A 1,571-nucleotide genomic window follows, 5' to 3' on the forward strand; every position below is an offset into this window, starting at 1 on the left:
AGTGATAAAGATAATCATATTTATAGAAAATTTATATTTACCACTTAGCAAGAAGATTGAAACTAGAGTTTAAATCTTCTAATATTTTTTTCTCGCATTGTAATATTTTAAGTTTTCTGAAGTTAATTAAAGAAATGTAATTTTTGCTTTTAACCCAATTCTCTCTTTCCTTTTGTTTTAAGGTTTCAAAATTCAAAATTTGTTGGTATGAAACTTAGTTTACACACTTACAAGACCATCTTATCATTGATAGAAAAGGCTAATGAAAAATACAAGATACTAAACCTTCCAACATGAAAATTAACTGACACCATTGTCCCAAAGCTGAAACACCCATGAATAAGTCCACAATCCAGCTGGTTAGTAAATAGTACTACAATTATTTCAAACACAATCCTCCTAGATTCCCTCTCTCTCCCTATCTCTCTCTCCCACTCACCTCTTTCAACCCCTTTTTTGTACCTTCATTCTTAGTTAGAAACTTCAATCACTGCATAAACCAGAAACTCCCTATAGTAGTAACAACCATCAAGTGACAACTAATTTTCATAAAACTCCAAAAGCACTAGAGAGTTTACTATCCTATCACATCACACAACAACTATGCTAAATCCAGCTACTGAATTGGTGCCACAACCATCTTCACCCACCAACTCTTCCATTTCCTCATCTGATCTTGACACTGAGGTATTACAATTCATATTCACTTTCACCATAATCTAACTCCTACCCATTTCTTAAATTCATCAAAAGTTTCAATCTTTGACAAATTAATATGATTTCTTTTCTGGGTTTTCGAAATTGTGATAGTCAACAGGATCATTCTTCCATGATAGAAGCACCACACTGGGTACTCTTATGGGAGTGAATTTCCCAGCTATTACGTTCAGAGCTCAATCTCAGCAACAAGAATCTCATTCCGCCGCCGTAGACGCCGCCTCCGTGGAGGGATCGAGGAGGACTGCAAAGTCAAAGAAGGTGAACTCGGCGGCGATCGTGGTGGCGGAACGACGGAGGAGGTGGTGGAGTTTGTGCCGGGATGGAAACACCAGGCCGTCATCGCTGGGCGAGTTTCTGGAGGTGGAGCGACGGTTCGGCGACGGAGCGTTTTACGGTACGGCGGCGGAGCTGGAGGGGATGGTGATGGATCCACAGAGGAATCATGGCCAGGCTTTATTTGCCGACGGCAGGATTCTTCCTCCGACCGTCGTGGAGAACGGAGCATCGACGGCGGGGAGTCTATGTAGTAGATTTCCGGTATCGCTCACCGGAATTTGTAGCAGTGGTGCTTAATAGTAAGAAAGAACTTTGAATTTTGTTTTCAATTAATAAACTCAAGAAAAGACAAAATATATTATTAGTTTTTTAAATGATTGTGATGTTGTCTTTTGTTTGATTAATTAGTTATTAGTGCATATTAGATTGAAACAAAATATCATTTCCATTGAGAGGTAGCTGGTTATTTTTGTTAATATTTTTAATGACAAAAATATAATTTTATGATAAACAAAATAATAAAAATATTATAACATGTGTATTTTATGTGTTATTAAGTGATATTTATCTCTCCA

At 37.4% G+C, this 1,571-nt stretch overlaps 1 protein-coding gene across 1 annotated transcript; it reads left to right on the forward strand.

Moving 5' to 3' along the window:
* The first annotated feature begins 224 nt into the window (after window positions 1–224).
* On the forward strand, window positions 225–1,352 carry LOC109339626 (uncharacterized protein At3g17950-like). The gene is made up of 2 exons (XM_019577091.1): window positions 225–687; window positions 811–1,352. Exons 1-2 carry the CDS (start codon window positions 604–606, stop codon window positions 1,291–1,293), a joined length of 567 nt encoding a protein of 188 aa, XP_019432636.1. The 5' UTR covers window positions 225–603; the 3' UTR covers window positions 1,294–1,352.
* Window positions 1,353–1,571: the final 219 nt, after the last annotated feature.

The sequence above is a fragment of the Lupinus angustifolius genome, unplaced genomic scaffold (genome assembly GCF_001865875.1).
Source record: "Lupinus angustifolius cultivar Tanjil unplaced genomic scaffold, LupAngTanjil_v1.0 Scaffold_85_42, whole genome shotgun sequence".
Lineage (NCBI taxonomy): Eukaryota > Viridiplantae > Streptophyta > Magnoliopsida > Fabales > Fabaceae > Lupinus > Lupinus angustifolius.